The sequence below is a fragment of the Tinamus guttatus genome, unplaced genomic scaffold, assembly GCF_059628265.1.
Source record: "Tinamus guttatus ecotype Peru unplaced genomic scaffold, ASM5962826v1 Tinamus_guttatus_pri_ptg000248l, whole genome shotgun sequence".
Classification (NCBI taxonomy): domain Eukaryota; kingdom Metazoa; phylum Chordata; class Aves; order Tinamiformes; family Tinamidae; genus Tinamus; species Tinamus guttatus.
The window spans coordinates 285,889-298,267 of record NW_028288782.1 but is presented as its reverse complement, the minus strand read 5'-3'; the positions used below and the strand labels follow the sequence as shown (position 1 = coordinate 298,267).

General features: G+C 45.0%; 2 protein-coding genes across 2 annotated transcripts; both read left to right on the top strand.

The window, feature by feature from the left end:
• The first annotated feature begins 3,920 nt into the window (after positions 1-3,920).
• LOC148594377 (olfactory receptor 12D1-like) lies at positions 3,921-4,886 on the top strand. The gene has a single exon (XM_088526641.1). It carries the CDS (start codon positions 3,921-3,923, stop codon positions 4,884-4,886), a length of 966 nt encoding a protein of 321 aa, XP_088382767.1.
• A 5,201-nt stretch (positions 4,887-10,087) lies between these two features.
• LOC148594376 (olfactory receptor 4E1-like) lies at positions 10,088-11,095 on the top strand. The gene has a single exon (XM_088526650.1). The coding sequence runs from the start codon at positions 10,088-10,090 to the stop codon at positions 11,021-11,023; it is 936 nt and encodes a 311-aa protein (XP_088382776.1). The 3' UTR covers positions 11,024-11,095.
• The last annotated feature ends 1,284 nt before the right edge of the window (positions 11,096-12,379 follow it).

Sequence of the window (12,379 nt, the reverse complement as noted above, 5' to 3'; positions counted from 1 at the left end):
ATTAAATGCACAGTTGTGACACCAGTAAATGAGGGAAGTGCATTCAGGGATGAACGAGCTTCCCACTCTCACCACCTGCTCTGCAGCGAAACCACAAGCAAGGGAATGGGGTAGGCGAAAGGAGTCTGGAAAGAAGGTGCTCTTGACTCTAGTCTGATGCTGTGAAGAGACATGAGTGGCATAGAAGAAGGGGGAGGCCTGAGTGGTGCAATGTGTGCTGCAGCCCTCCTGCAGGGGAAATACCGCTCCTCTGATCATTTTGTCACTTCTGTGATGAGGCAGGAGATATGATTGAGGAGAACCTCAAAGGCCTCTCATTTCTGGTTCCAAGTGCCCCCACTTCTTGGTTTAAAATACTCCTGGGAGAGCATCAGCTGTGGGGCTTGAATGGGACTGTCAGTGTGTCAAACTGCATGGTTGAGTTCTAGAAGGACCCTTTTAAGAAGCACCTTTCTTAGACAAAGTCCTTCTTTGTGAAGAGAAGAGAAAAATTCCCGGAGCAGACAAAGGGTGCTTGCTCATTCTTCATGAACTTTCCGTTTTGCTTTGCATTCTTTCTGTTTGTGGTGGAACTTGAAGGTGGGATGGGCAAAGTGTTCCCCAATGACACATGCTTAGTCAGGTTTGACCTGTGGAAAGGATCACCCTTCAAATGAAACCCAGAAAAGGTACTCTGCTTTGTGCAGGGGTCATTTAAGATCCAAATTTCAGCTCATTATTTATGGAGGTTTGTGAATGGATGTACCAATGGAGGCCACAAACTGAAGCACCAGAAGTTCCGCATGAACTCAAGGAAAAATTTCTTTACAGTGAGGGTGACAGAGCACCGGAACAGGCTGCCCAGAGAGGTTGTGGAGTCTCCTTCTCTGGAGATCTTCAAAACCCGCTTGGACGCAGTCCTGTGCCACGTGCTTTAGGTGACCCTGCGTGTGCAGGGGGATTGGACTAGATGACCTCTAGAGGTCCCTTCCAACATTAAGCATTCTGTGGTTCTATGATTCTATGATTCAAACTCTCCCTATGTTCTATCCTGCAACGCCACAACCATGAAGATGCTGGGTGGAATGATCAGGGAAGGAGGAGATGCTGTTGAGCTTGACTCTAGGTGGACATTCTGAGGAGGTCGGCAAGGTACCCTGCTTCATACAGGTTTCATTACATAGCCATATGCCATCTCATCTAACTAGCGGCATGCATGCATGGATGAAAGTCCTTGTCACTGTCCCTCCCTATTATCCAGGAAAACCACATCCATGGTTACAGGCATTGGATGAATGAGTGTGGAATGAAGACGCTGTTGAACTTGACTCTATTCTGGTGTGAAGAGTCGTGAGAGTTGTAGAATAAGTGGGAGGCCCTGTGTGAATATAAGGTGTGACACAAAGTGTGTGTAAAATGTCTGTTGGGGCTGGGCATGCTCCACTGATCACGTGGCTGCCAGTCAAGTGGGAAAGTAGGGTCCCTGAGTTGGTGGCCCAGTTTGTTTGGTGGCTGGCAGCTGACTTAGAGCTGGTGTGTCCCCGGGGAATCTGACTGTTTAATTAAAACAAATCATCATGAAGGCCCATGATGGATGTTGATGGAATGTGATTTCTGCCCAGCATTATGAATGCAAAGGTGAAGAAATTGAAAGAGGAGTAACTATGGCGGGAGTAACTATGACTCTCCTAGGATAGGACCATAGTTAGCAACTGGGCATTGCTGCAGAGGCAGCACCTCCTGGCCGGTCCCGCTGGAGCCCAAGTTTTGGGTGACTAAGCTTGCCTCTGCCCCAGTCTTGTTACTCTCTCCCTACTGACCAGAAATTACCACCTGCTCAGTAGTATCTCAAGGTGACTCCAAAATTATCTGAGCCAAGATTATTCATGTCTAGGTCATAGCCCTTTCCCTTGGGGCTTCAATTTGGCATCCCAGTTGAATTTGAGGGATTGGTTCTTCTGAGTTAATCCAGACCTCTGTAGACATGTCTTCCAAACCAGTGAAACCTCATGTCATAAATTTTATTTCTGGGAGCACGCAGGCTGAGGAATTGCCCAGTGATACTGCAAGGACACATCCTGTGGTTGTTAGAGCTGAGCCTATGTTCCATGTTAACCCACAGGTCCATGACGTGTTGGCTGCCGGAGGCTCATCTCTGAGAACAGTGCTGGAATCACTCCCCGAGAAAGAGGTGAAGCTCAGTGAACTATCATCTGCCTTTGGGCCTGCAATCTCTTTGCCTGATGCTGTCCTGGGTGCCTCAGGCCAGGCAACTGAGGTGGGAACATCAGTCGTCCAGCTACCACAAGACCACCCAGCATGTCCATGCTGTGCTACCAGAGTGGAGAAGATGGCAGCCCTAGCAGAACATTTAAAGAGGACCCATGACCATCAACGAGTCCTTTATCAGTGCTCCCGTTGTGGCAGAACAAAGGAGAACCATCATAGTATTGCCTGTCCCTTCCCAAAGTGCTGTGTGCTCCCAGCTGAAGAAGAAGGAGGACCCTCGGAAGTCCCAGCTACGAGGGCCTCAGGGAATTAGCACCGCTGAGAAAAGAGAAGTAGTTGCACCAAGGGGACAGACCAGTGAAGAGGCAAAAGACAGAAATGGTCAAGAATGTATATAAAAATGTGGCTGAAGTGATGAGAGTGGGAACCCTTTCCTCCATGATTGCATTGGAGAAGGTCCTGGAAGATGATGAAGACCTCCTGCAGACCATCAAAGAAAAGAAGAAAAGAGAAGAAAAGAGAAGAAAAGAGAAGAAAAGAGAAGAGAAGAGAAGAGAAGAGAAGAGAAGAGAAGAGAAGAGAAGAGAAGAGAAGAGAAGAGAAGAGAAGAGGAAAGGAAAGGTTATGAAGGGATCAAAGGAAGGGATGTTAAGATAGAGAGCTTAACAGGTTATCTGTGTAGTTGTATCAGAAGCAATGAAACCATGATACCTATTCAACCTAGTATACCTGGGAATATCAAAAAGATGTTACACACTTCTTCAGAAAAACCACATTAAAAATAATCTTTCTGAGAATTAGGCATTATATCCTTGCATATTTGAATATGTATATATTTTTATTCTACACCTTCCTCCTGTTTATGGGAGCTTGCTGTACAAATAATCATTACCAATATTAACAGGGTGTGGCTAGAGGAAAACTCATTGTTATTTTATCAGTTCAACTCCCACAACATCATTAGCTTTCTATGCCCCTGAAATGCTATGCCTTGGGGTTTTCTGAAGTAAACCCCCTAAGATTCAGAGGCTTGATCCCAAGAGGAGTTAGCAAAGAGACAGGAATTTTCCTTGGCCAGAAATAAACGTGATCACTTCAGTGGCAGAGAGTACTATATAAAGAAGGAAGGATGAAAACTAATCCTCTTTGACAGCAGTGCATTATATGGGATCTACTCTACTGCTATAGTTCTCTCAGCTTTGGGAAAGATACCGTTTATTCAGCTAGGAACTGGAATGAAGAAGAAAACATGCTGCAGGACTCTTCTTTGATTACTATTTTTTTAAAAAGGAAAACCTACAGGATTTCAGAGTAATCTTCATGCAGACATTAGGTAACCAGCCTTCCTTTGTCCCTTCCTCGCTGCCTGCCTTCCCCAGAATTTTCTTTGCTTGCTGTTTTCAAATATGCCATTCCTTTTAGTGGGCTGGTACGCAGGTCGCAATTACAGCATCACTATGGACCCTACAGCTTACAGCAATTCCAGCATTTGTTGAAGGGTCTGGAGTGGGAGATCAAGTAATTATTTGTGCCCTTTTTCACAAGATCTGATACAAATCTGTGTCCCAGATTGGTATCTGATCTTTTTGATTAATGAAGCAGCATCAGCTGCTGATGCACCTTATAGAGGAGGGCTCTAGGGAATGTGTAGAGTAGCTCAGGATGGAAAGATAGCAAGCTACTGCTAAGTTAGTGTCTCTTTCCCTGCAGGCATGGAGAACCAGACAGAGGTGAGGAAGTTCATCCTCCTTGGCCTGAGCAATCTTCAAGGGCTGCAGCAATTCCTGTTTGTGCTCTTCTTGCTGCTCTACCTGTCTAGCCTGCTGGGGAATATGGCAATCATGATTGTAGTGGTGTGCGAGTCCCAGCTACACACCCCCATGTACTTTTTCCTCTGCAACCTCTCCTGCCTGGATATTTTCTACTCCACACTTACCGTACCCAAGATGCTGGCTGGCTTCCTCTTGGGGCACCCCCAGGACATTTCCTACACGGGCTGCCTAAGCCAGCTCCACTTCTTCCACTTCCTGGGCAGCAGTGAAGCTTTGCTGCTGGCTGTCATGGCCTATGACCGCTTTGTGGCCATCTGCAACCCCCTGCGCTACACCCTGCTCATGAGCCCACGGGCCTGCCTCCTGCTGGCTGCAGCCACTTGGGCTACGGGCTTCCTCCACGCTCTCATGCACACGGTCATGACCTCCCAGCTCCATTTCTGCAGCCCCAACCGCATCCACCACTTCTGTGACATCAAGCCTCTGGTGAGACTGGCTTGCAACAGCAACCAGCTCAACCTCAACCTTCTCAGCATCATCACTGGGGCCATTGTGATAGGCCCCTTTGTCTTCAGACTCTTTTCTTACCTGTACATATTTTCCCTCCAACTGAAAGTCCGGTCCACGGAGGGAAGGAGGAAAGCCTTCTCCACTTGCATCTCCCATCTCACAGTAGTCGCCTTACTTTATGTCCCTGTCATTTCTAACTATGTGCCACCTTCCTCAAGGAATTCACCCAAGAGGGACATGATAGTCGCTCTTATGTATAATGTTGTCGCGTCAGTGCTCAACTCTTTGATTTACACTCTGAGAAATGTGGAGGTGAAACGTGCACTAAAGAGAAGACTTTTCCCTGGAGAGTTACTGGTACAGAACATGTTTTTCCATGCAGCTTCTGTGGGGTAGTAGGCAGTGGGAAATGTAAACAGAGGAGCTTTTGGCTCTAGGCTATGTTATGCAGAAATCTCCTTTTCACTCTCAATGGCTTGAATACCTTCAGAAACACCCTACATATTGGATGTGGTCTCATGTCACCTATGTTGGGCAGTATCAATGCTGAAAATGAATATAACATCCCTTAGCAAAATTTCATTATGGTAAGGGGATGGGCCGCAGAAAGATGTCTTTTCCTTTGCTGATACCATTGCGTCACTCAGGTACCATTATGTCGATAAAGAACCACATAGCCAAAACACAGTTACTAGTTGAAGCAGCATTTTTTCACTCATGCAAGCTGCATAATAAAAAATATTTGCCTGCTTGCTAATTCTAATCACAAAGCAACAGCCAATAAGATTTTGCACCATAGAATAGTAAAAAATATAATCCTGAGGAATTCAGCAAACCCAGCAAAAAAAAAAAAAAAAAAAGAATTGCACCTAGAAAAATGAATAATGTTAAAAATCAGGTCAAAAACATTAATGAGAGCAGTTCTACATGTATTCTGTATTTGAAACATACTCTAGTGTGCTTCATTCAGCAAAGATCAGACCCAAAGGGGAAAGTTTTCTGCCCTGTTCTAAGACTCATTTTAAAACAGGTATCTGATGGGAGTGATGGAAGAGTGTGAATTGCCTTCAAGAATTTTCTCCTTTTGCACTTACTGCAGGTAGTGAGAAGACCTGTGGAAGATCTGGTGAGGAGTCCTTGACTGGTAGAGTACGTGATAGCTGGCCCAGCTTGTGAGACTGTACACTGACCAAGTTCCCATCAGAACCAGACACACATATGACCGCTCCATTCTTAGAACCAAATGTGTCTTCCTCAGCAATGCTTTTTTTCCCTAAGATCCACCATTCATCGGTTACAAAGCTTGAAATTCTGGATGACCTCCTCTGTGCACGGATGAGCATCTCTTGGGTAGAATGGGTGGCCCAGATGTTCTTCCTTCATCTCTGTCTATACAGAGATCTGCATCCTTGATAAAACAGCCTATGAATGCTACAGGTCCAGCTGCAACCCTGGGCACTATTTCATACGCATGCAAGAGTATGGTATGGGTACAGGGATCTCCTATGGACTGACTGGAATGATGATCAAACTGTCCCGCTTCACACATTTTGACAGCTTGATCTGTAATGAGTTGCTAGTGATTGAGCCAGCTCACACACACACCAACAGCTAGCTAAACCCCATGATCTTCATCCTGGGAAATGAGTACATGAGGTGGGCACTCCCTAAGCTAACTGGGAGAAAAGCAGCCACAGAGGAGAAATAAAGGCTAGAGCAAAAGAAGTGGCAGTTTTCAGGCTCAGCTGTTGTTTTTCAGCTTTATCAACAAGAGATAAATTTCACTGTGACAAACTGGCACCTAATCTCCTTCTGTGCGGATAATCCTGGTACCTCCATTTGTGCATGCTGATGAGACTGTTTGAACTCTCTTGCCTCACTGAGAAACATAGAAAAAGGAGATTTCTTCCAAGATTAAGTTACCATACAAAAGATACCATGTTTTACCTTTATTTTGGAAGTGTGTTCAGAGTAATGTGTAAGTTTTCATTATGAGCTAAGATTTTAGCAAGCCGAGGCCTTAGTTAATTCCTTTGCTTGATTTATCCTTTTTTTTCGCCTTGCCTTGCCTTGCCTTTGCCTTTGCCTTTGCTCTTGCCTTGCCTTGCCTTGCCTTTGCCTTTGCCTTTGCCTTTGCCTTTGCCTTGCCTTGCCTTGCCTTTGCCTTTGGCCTTGCCTTGCCTTGCCTTTGCCTTTGGCCTTGCCTTGCCTTGCCTTGCCTTGCCTTCGCCTTCGCCTTTGCCCTTGCCTTGCCTTGCCTTGCCTTGCCTTGCCTTGCCTTGCCTTGCCTTTGCCTTTGCCTTTGCCTTTGGCCTTGCCTTGCCTTGCCTTGCCTTTGCCTTTGCCTTTGCCTTTGGCCTTGCCTTGCCTTGCCTTGCCTTTGCCTTTGCCTTTGCCTTTGCCCTTGCCTTGCCTTGCCTTGCCTTGCCTTACCTTCCCTTGCCTTCCCTTGCCTTTGCCTTTGCCTTTGCCTTTGCCTTTGCTATGCCTTGCCTTGCCTTCGCCTTCGCCTCGCCTCGCCTCGCCTCCCCTCATCTCCCCTCCCCTCCCCTCTCCTTATCTCCTTCCTCCCCATCCCTCCTCTCGTTTCCCCTATCACTGTTCGAAAGCAGTTTTAAACTTCCATAGTTCATACTGACAGAGCAATTAAAGATGCAAATGAAAAAGTGGAGAAAATAACCCTGCCCATGCTTGATTTTTTTTTCTGTTGCTATGGCCAGGAGATAATAAACATAATGCTTGAATTCATTAGCCATACTGTTTATTAATATTTCTCCCTTTTAAAGCAAAATCCCCTAAGATGAATGTCTGAAGGAGCAATCTTTTGCCACTTCATGGGACCTTTTGATTGGCAATAGTTGCAATACTTGCAGTGTGCAGATTTTCATTTCTTACACAGAGGCCTTCCTCCACATTGACTTTATGATCCCTGTCCTAAGTCCAAGGCAATTTGACAGAGCTCATGGACTGCATTGTGTTCTCCCTGTGCGGAAACTTGGTATTAGCTCACCTAGAAGACCTTTAAGAAGGCAAAGTGAGTTATGTGGCTTTACGGGTGAACATTAAAATGAACTCTGAACAACTGTGTGAGGTGTAGCCACACAGATTTGCTGAGTGACTAATGGACTCACAGCTCTACTCCCAGTGGACTTATTAAATCTATTCCAAAGCTCATACTGTCAGCAGCCTAGGGTGATTTAACAAATCCCTTTGGGACTCACTAGAAAAGCAGGAATTTAACATTCCTTGAGTCTCAGAGCTGACTTTAGACAAGCATACAGCCGCAGCTTTGTCAGTTCTCTATGACTTTATCACAGCACAAAAGGTTCTGCATTGGGTGTTGAGAGTAATTGAGTACCACAAGCTCTGGCTCTCCAGAACTAGCTGTTATAGGGCAGGGTTGAAGGTGTAAGCCACCTCTACATCCTCGTGTATTCTGTCAGTGTTGCGCTTCAGCTTCTGATTTAGGGCTTATCTTCTTCACATTGGCAGGAATGCTTTGGAAGCAGGCAGAAAGTTCAGCTTCTATTTTGATTTTTTGCAATATTCATAACCAATCAAGATTCTTTTTTGTTTGCTTGTTTTTGTTCTGTTTTGTTTTAAGTAAAGTCTTGTACTACTTAAATATCAGAACCATCCTCCAGTACGAGGGGACCATCTGCTCAGGATAACTTGGGTATATTAGGGGGGAGCATAAAATTTTTTATTCTCTATTTTTAAAAATAAAAGAAAATCCAAATTAAAGCAAATACTTTCTGTTCTATTGCCAGACTTACTAGTTGATTGGGTAAGAAGAATTTACAGATGCTGATAAAAAGGAAGAAATTTATTTACCCATTTTCACTTTTTACACCAAAAATTATCTTTTCTTTTATGGAGAGAAAAGACTTCAATTCAACTCATTCAAGTTCTTTTTCCAGACACCATATTTTTCCAGACACCACTGGAGACTACGTAAGCTCATTTTTCCTACTCTTTTTCACTTTGGGTTTCTTGCAGAGAGAAGGGGCTGAGACATTGACTAGAAAGAAAATAACACTTTGATTTGGTTGATTTTCAGTTGTTTTTGTAAGATCTTTAGTGCAGGAGAAAAACAAGCATCTGATTGGAGACATCAGCATCTGTCTCTCAGCAGACTCGAAGAAACAGAGGAGCATCCGTGCATGTCCTTGGCGGCTTTAAAGCCCTATGAAAACGTCAGTCGCGGGAGTTGTAGCAGAGGAAAGTACCAATGTAAATTCACACTTTACAGGCTTGTGGCTCCACTGGTAACAGCTGTCGACCACTTTTGGGCTATTCAGCCATTTCTGGAGCATCTACCTGCTGTTAAAAATGTAGCAATCATCCAGGTGCTTGGTTAGACCTGCGCTCAGAAGCTCAGCATTAGCTGCAGCAAGGAAATCACAGTGCCATTGATTTCCAAATACAAGAACCCTGGGCTCAGACATGACTTTAGTTTAGCAAAGTGGGGAATTTTGACATGTCCTGCCATTTCTCACATCATTATTTTTGTTGTTTGACTGTCTTGAACCACGCACTGTAAACAAGCTTCCCCTTTGTTGGACAGGGTTCCGATTTGATGTCCTCCTATTTCTCTGCTATTTGGAAGATGAGAATTTGTGTTTGTGTATTTTTGATTATTTTGCCAATGTTTCTAAATTTTCATTTCAGAATGAAAATAAATAGGCAGGAATAGTGAAATACAAAATGGGGATAGATATTCAAGGTCTGAATTTGTGACTGCTGATCCCTCATAAATATGCCAGATATCAAGCCGCTAAGGTTTCTGACTGAGTGAAACACGTGAATCAGTCCTCATCAAGCAAGTTCACAACCGGGAGGGTGAAATCCACACACAGCTGAATATGCAGAGCGCTATCCGTCAGGGAAAGAAGGTGTCATAGCATTCTCAGAGTCTGTGATGGGAGTTCTTCTTTAGGGAAGAGGTTAGAAACTCAGAAAAGATTTAGCAAATAGTAGCAACAAGTATGTAGGGCTTTCAAATGATCTTGTAGTGAAAGTCTAAACCTGTAATCTGTGAGATCTATGAAGAAGTTGTCAGTGAGATCTCTGAAGCCTATTCAGATGTCATCTCACTAAACTGCAATGACCAACACAGAAGTCTTCCACTAAGCATTTGCTTTCCTCTACAGTGAAGGAAGAGAAACATCTATAGGCACAGATTCATGCATTTCATGTCTGATAATTGCAGAAAGGTAGCTTAAAGTAGACCCCTGAAATCAGGAAAGATGGATCGTGAGATTTATTCTGCCAGGAGGCAAATCCTTCTGCTAACTGATAGCTCCTGAATAATTCAGAGAAATAGATCAGCTTGCATTGCATTGTCTGGAAACAGAAGAAGTCCAGGTATCTCATTTGAAAGCCTGTTCTGGTACTCACTGTGCTCCAAACTTGAATAGTTCTGCTAATATTAGGCATCACCTTTTGGTGAGACTACTAGGCTCCACCCTGTTTTGTCTTTGTTCCTCCACACAGCTCAAATTTGTAAGTCTGCCATTGTTTTCTTTCCTCTCATACCATCAATTTAATTCTCCTTTCACTGTGTCCTTTCTCCTAGGTGCAACACAGCAGAAGACATGGTGTGGCAGAATCACACTAGGGTGAGTGATTTTTTCCTCTCAGGCCTCACCACCAACTATGCTGTAGAGCTCGTCCTCTTCATCTTCTTCATGATAATCTATGTGCTGATTATTTTGGGCAACAGTCTCATCATCTTCACAATTACACATGATCAGCGTCTGCACACTCCCATGTACTTCTTCCTCAGTAACCTCTCTGTCATTGACATATGCCACTCCTCGGTGGTGATTCCCAAGATGCTGGCTAACTCCTTGACGGACAAGAAGAGCATCTCCTTTGAGGAGTGCATGGCACAGATGTTCTTCCTCCACCTCTTTGCCTGCACAGAGATTTTTCTCCTCACCATCATGGCCTATGATCGCTACCTAGCCATCTGCAATCCCATGCATTATGGCACCATCATGAGCTGGAAGATGTGCCTCCAGCTGGCCACAGTCATGTGGATGGGAGGGCTGATACACTCTGTAGCCCTCACTGTCCTGCCTCTCAACCTCCCATACTGTGGTCCCAGTGCCATCGACAACTTCTTTTGTGATGTCCCCTTGGTCATTAAGTTGGCCTGCACAAACACCCATGTCTTAGAAATGCTGATTATCTCCAACTCAGGCCTCATCTCTGTGGTCTGCTTCCTGGTGCTGGTGACTTCCTATGTGGTCATCTTGGTCTCACTGAGGAACCATCTCTCGGAAGGGCAGCACAAAGCCTTATCCACCTGTGCGGCTCACTTGACAGTTGTGACAATGTTCCTAGGACACTGCATTTTCATCTATCTCAGGCCAGCCAAGAGTTTAGCGGCAGACAAAGTAGTGTCAATCTTCTTCACTGCCATCACCCCTCTGATGAATCCCATTATCTATACTTTAAGGAATGAAGATATGCAAAATGCTTTGAGAAAGCAATGCAGGCGGCAGATTGATTGCCAAGACAAGTGACACAAGTGACACTGCTGGAGGTGACCGTGAGGATTCCAATCCCTGGGTATTGCCTGTGCCTATCCCCTTCACGCAGGGTATTCTCCGGTCATTAATCTTCAGCTTTTGCCTTCTCTGCACCCAGAACATGGACTTGAAATCAAACAATGACATTAGGTTCAATGACATCTTATCTTAATCTTATCTTCTTCGTCTTTTTATCAAGAACAGAAACTAATCATAGATGCATTTATGGTGTTGAACGTACTTTGGAGGCCATACAAGCTTCTGCCCACTTCCAGCTGGTTCTCAAATGTATTTCTTGCAGCATATTAAAGCATTTTGTACCTGAGTGAGAGATTCCCCTTGCTTGGCGCTTCTACTAAATCTATGTCATTGAACGAGTGGTGGAGGGGGTGAGTGACACAATGCACTTCACTTGTGTGAAAGAGATAGTAATTGGTTTTATTGATGTGGACAATGGTTTCATGAGATTCTGTGGCAAGGTCACTTATTATTTACTGTATGGGGTACAAGATGATACACAGAATTACCAAGGAGACCCTCGTAACTCAGGAGGCTGCTGATCAGACCCCATACCTTCAAAGAGCTCATACTCTACCTCTACTTGATGGAGATCACTCCCTGCCCTGCCATCATATTATTCACACTCTTCCTCTGCCTCTGTCGTACTATCATATGAATTACAACTCGAATAGTTAGTTCCTCTAAGTCCTGCTGTAAATATTTCACTGTTTTTTTTTCTTCATAAACATGCAGCACACATACAAATTAATAATGATGGGGATCAGTGTCGTCTGTGTTTTCTGTTAGGAGGGCACATATAATGATCTTTCTGCGAGCAGGAGGGCAGGTACAAAGTCTGCGCATGCTGCAGGTGGCTGCATCCCCATTATGGCCATTAGGGACAAAACTGGCCTTTGAGAGCCAGCATGACCCAAGGAAGAGAAGCAACGTAGGAAGTCACTATGAGGTCAGCTCACGTCCATGGGCCCAAAGCAGGTAGTGAAGTAGGCAAGCTCCAGACCCAGGAGGGGAGGAAGGATTCACAGGTCTGTGGAGGCGATACTCTTTCTGGGAAGGAGTGTGCACTTCGTGCCTACCCCATCTTCCCCTCTTGTACCCTTTGGGTCCCTGACAGGGGGGCCTTGAGGTTGGAAGGGAAGTGAGCCTCTCCTTCATTCTCCATGGGGTAGCACTGGAGTCCAGTCCCCCAGCATTAGGGAAGATGGGGAAGGGCATAGCTCCAACCAGCTACCCCACCATTGCCAAGTAATAGGGAACAGAGATGATCTCCAGGATGCTAAGGCCTGTAAGATCAGTGGGCTCCTCCACAGCTTCCCAATGTAGACAGCC